Genomic DNA, 4,350 nt, shown 5'->3' on the forward strand with positions numbered 1-4,350 from the left:
GCGGGTGCCCTGAGCTTTACCCCCCCTTCATCTGTCTTCTCACTCCCCAGAACGGCCCAGTCGTCATGTCATCTGGCATGACCAGTAACCCCTACAGGCTTACTAGGCCTCTGTGTTAGGGGTCTACCTGGCTCCGAAGTAGCAGGGGAAGGAGCAGCGCTGGATCAAGCTTTGGTGCAAGGGGCAGCGAGGTTGGTCGTTCAGCATAGGTTGATCCCGACCTCCTGACCTGGCTTCCCTCCCTGGCAGGGTTCCACGAACGCTCTGATGCCCCCGGAGCTCGCAGGACTTCCAGCTAACCATGCCGCAGCCTTGGCGCTGTCCCTGCTACTGCTACTGCTGGTGGGGCGGGGGCCACCACCGACCACGGCAAGGCCGGCCCCGGGCCCGGATTACCTGCGGCGCGGCTGGCTGCGGCTGCTCGCGGAGGGCGAAGGCTGTGCTCCCTGCCGGCCGGAGGAGTGCGCCGCACCGCGGGGCTGCCTGGCGGGTCGGGTGCGCGATGCGTGCGGCTGCTGTTGGGAATGCGCCAACCTCGAGGGCCAGCTCTGCGACCTGGACCCCAGCGCGCACTTCTACGGGCGCTGCGGCGAGCAGCTGGAGTGTCGGCTGGACGCGGGCGGCGACCTGAGCCGCGGAGAGGTGCCGGAGCCTCTGTGTGCCTGCCTCTCGCAACGCCCGCTCTGCGGCTCCGATGGCCGCACCTACGCCCAGATCTGTCGCCTGCAGGAGACTGCCCGCGCTCAACCCAAGGCCAACCTCACTGTGGCTCACCCAGGGCCCTGCGAATCGGGTACGCACGGCCCAGCCCCTATCCCCAGGACCTGGGCTTTCTCGAGGCACTACTACCCCACCGACCAGCAAAAATAAGACCAGATAAAGAATCTCTCACTACTCCGGCTACTGGTCCTCAAAGGCCTCCCCTGAACGCGAGGTCCCGAGCTTTGATGGCAGGTTTCCCCTGGGCTGAGCTGCCTGAAAGCCCCAGACCGCACTGGCAGGGGCCCACCCTGAGGGAACAGGCACAGAGCCAGTGGCTGGCTCAAAACGAAAAGACTCCCACACTTTGCCCAGACTGCTGGAGCCCAGGCAGCCAGACAGGGTTCCTGTCAGATGCAATCAGGGTTTCATTTGGGCAGAATCATAAAGCAATCTGTTAAATGACTCCCGTTTCTCCTGAGTTCAGGGGTTAGCAAAGAGGGGAACATTGTTTTTCTCTCTCTCCTCCTCGTCCCTGGGGGTTGGGGCCATTCAAGACTCGCAGTTTTCTTTAGCCTTAGTAACTTTCACTTCCTGGAGGGGGGCTACTCTGGGGTTGCAGAGAACACAAGTGAGTGGGTGTGTGTGGGGGGGTCCCAACAGTTTCTCTCAGTCCTCAGCCTGGGCCTCCCACCTACCCCTGGTTTCAGGTTCTCCTAATTGACACGTGTTCTCCACCCCCCAGGGGATGGGGGGGGGTGTTGTGCTCTGAGCCTTGAGAACTGGGAAGGGGGAAGGGGTGTTAGTTTCAAGCACAGCAGGAAAGGGGCCCAGGAGGGAGGGTGGAATGAGGACAGGGAGCAGTCAGGGACAGAGACCCGGCTGCCAAGTAAGGTGTGGGTCTGTGTGCTTGTTTGGATTGTCTGTGCCAGGCTTTGTGTGTAGGTGTCTCCATGTATATCTCCGTATCTGTGTATCTCTGTGTTTGTATTCTTTATCCTGCATCTGTGTTTGTGTGTATGTGTGTGTACCTGCTGTGTTTTGTTTACGGGTGTGTGTTTACCTCAATATATATTGTGTTCTGCCACAAACACGTCCACGAGAATTCCTATCTTGTGCCTTTGCTGGGCTGGACGTACCATCCTGTCCTCAGGCCTCCCACCTCCACCCCCCAGAGCCCCAGATAATGTCGCAGCCATTCAACATTTGGAATGTGACTGGACAGGATGTGGTCTTTGGCTGTGAGGTGTTTGCCTACCCCATGGCCTCCATCGAGTGGAGAAAGGACGGCTCAGACATCCAGCTCCCAGGAGATGACCCCCACATCTCTGTGCAGGTAGGAACAGGGAGCAGAAGCTTCTCTCGAGCAGCCTAGGGCTTCCAGAGTGACTTTGCTCATTCCACATCTGGCTCCAGTTTAGGGGTGGACCCCAAAGGTTTGAGGTGACCAGCTGGCTGCAGATCCAGGCTGTGCGCCCCAGTGATGAGGGCACCTACCGCTGCCTTGCCCGAAACGCCCTGGGTCAGGTGGAGGCACCTGCTACCCTGACGGTGCTCACACCAGGTAAGGGGGAGCCCTGAGCTCTGAGCGGTGGGAGGACGGAGCAGGGTTAGGGTCCTTGAGTGTGTGACAGTCCTTGGGAGTGTGCGCCTGTTGTGTGCACACAAGCGTAGCCTTGCCACAGACTGGACTACGTGACATCAGCATCCCCTCGGCTCTGTTCTCTCCCCCTTGCCACCTGTGTTGCAGACCAGCTGAACGCTACAGGCATTCCCCAGCTGCAGCCACTGAACCTGGCTCCTCAGGAAGAGGCTGAAAGTGAAGAGAGCGAGGATTACTACTAGCTCCAGAGCTCTGGCCTATGGGGCGGATGAGTGGGTGTAGTCCTCATCCCTGCTCTTGGAAGACCTGGAAAAAAGCTGGAAAGGGCAAGCAAAGAGATGTAGACACCAGGACCCCCTGTACCCAGCAGCCCTCTCTTCAGCCCTGCCCAGCCAGCCTCTCCTAACCTCTCCTGGCATTCACACAACCAGTCTCTCTTAATTGCCCTTTCCCACAGACCCTGGTTTCTACGGTTATTTTTCCTGGTTCCCAACCTTTGCCTAACCTCGGTTTACCCTCAAAACTCATCTTCCGGAAGTTTCCCCTCTCACCCAAGTCCCAGTTGCACATACCAACTCTAATCCTTTTGCAATTCAACATGTACAAGAGAGCACACTAGGGCGTGGTGTAGTTTAGTGCAATAGAGGAGCAGGGCCAGCTCCATGCACCTCTCTGTAGTGGACAGAGCCTACCTAGCACAAGACTAGGCACAGGAGGCAACAATAAAGACGTAACTGAGCCTCACAGCTGCAGACTGATCTTGCGTATCTGTGCTGCAAACCTGATACCCCTGGGAGGGGTACCTTCCAGAAGCGGTGTGTCCTGCTCTCTAAGCACCAGATGAGAGCAGGTTTGAGGGCTAGCCTTCCCTGTTCTCTAGGGAGGAGCTTGGAGCCATCTGGTTGGAAGGAGGCCATCCTCCCAGACTGCCCTCCATTGAAGCTGGTGTAGACACGGGCTACCAGTGCTCTATTGGTCTGTGTGGGCGGGACCCAGTGGGAAAGCATAAACTAGATAGAAGGGAGAGGTTGGGCCTCCAGCTTTTTTAGGATCCTACCCGTTTGCTTGCTGAATCCAAAGCCTGTTTCCAACTCCTCCAGTTGTGGCTTGTCCTGCCTGACTTGGGGATTCCTCAGTAAACTGCAGGCTGGCTCCCTGCATTATTGAATGATTGAAGGAAAGAATGGAAACAGAAGCCAGCAGGCCAAGATGTGTGTGGATGGCAAGGCCTCCTAGTTTCCTGGACTCTGCCCCAGCTGGCACAGCTACAGCAGGGATGCTCTTGATCCAGGATCTTCAACTTGTCCTCTGGGGCCAAACGCGGGGAGCTGGGCTTCTTGGGAGGGGCGTGATACGATCTCAACCCAGGGCTTGGCCACCCCTGCGCATCTCTGCGCACTGCCCCATCTGCTGCCACCTTTTTGCAAGCCCAACGCCAGTGGATAGGAGAAGCCAGTGGATGGGAGTCGGGTGCTGGGAGCAACTCCAAGGCCGGTGTGTGGGGTGGTGGGGGTGGTGGAGAGGGATTATAAACGGAGGAGGAGAGCGCATTCTGCATAAGGACCGGGGGAAGGTCAGCTCCTCGCTCTAGGAGGGGACTTGGATCAGGGTCCTTGCGCCGCCAGGGACCCTGCCTAGCCAGACCTTCCAGCAGGGCTCGAAGGCGCCCCCTGCAGACCCACCGGTCCGACCACACCCACCTGCTGACCAGAGGCTCCCAGCCAAGAGCAGAGAGGGTCACAAGGGACCTGGAGAATCCACACTCTTCCATCGCTTTTGCAGACTTTGTGGCTTGTTCGGAAGCGGCCTCCGTTCTCCTCTCCGCCGCCCTGCCGGCTCAGGCCCCGCAGCCTGGAATGGGAGGAACTCTGCCGCCCACCGCCCCCACCCGCCTCGCACCGCACCCCGCCTCCGCTGCGGCGGACGGGCTTTAATAACGTCGCTGGAAAGTGACACGCGATTTATTATTAAAGTAATGCGGGCGCGGGGACGGGAAAGGTTTAATAAACGCGCTGAGATGGCGAGGATTATTCACCGCAAATAAATGA

General features: G+C 58.5%; 1 protein-coding gene across 1 annotated transcript; it reads left to right on the forward strand.

Moving 5' to 3' along the window:
* Window positions 1-267: 267 nt before the first annotated feature.
* Window positions 268-2,544, forward strand: KAZALD1 (Kazal type serine peptidase inhibitor domain 1; the record flags this gene model as incomplete). Its single annotated transcript, XM_080694498.1, has 4 exons — window positions 268-793; window positions 1,875-2,035; window positions 2,116-2,263; window positions 2,450-2,544. 4 exons carry the CDS (start codon window positions 268-270, stop codon window positions 2,542-2,544), a joined length of 930 nt encoding a protein of 309 aa, XP_080550624.1.
* Window positions 2,545-4,350: the final 1,806 nt, after the last annotated feature.

The sequence above is a fragment of the Muscardinus avellanarius genome (assembly GCF_963383645.1).
Source record: "Muscardinus avellanarius genome assembly, chromosome: 4".
Taxonomy (NCBI): Eukaryota; Metazoa; Chordata; class Mammalia; order Rodentia; family Gliridae; genus Muscardinus; species Muscardinus avellanarius.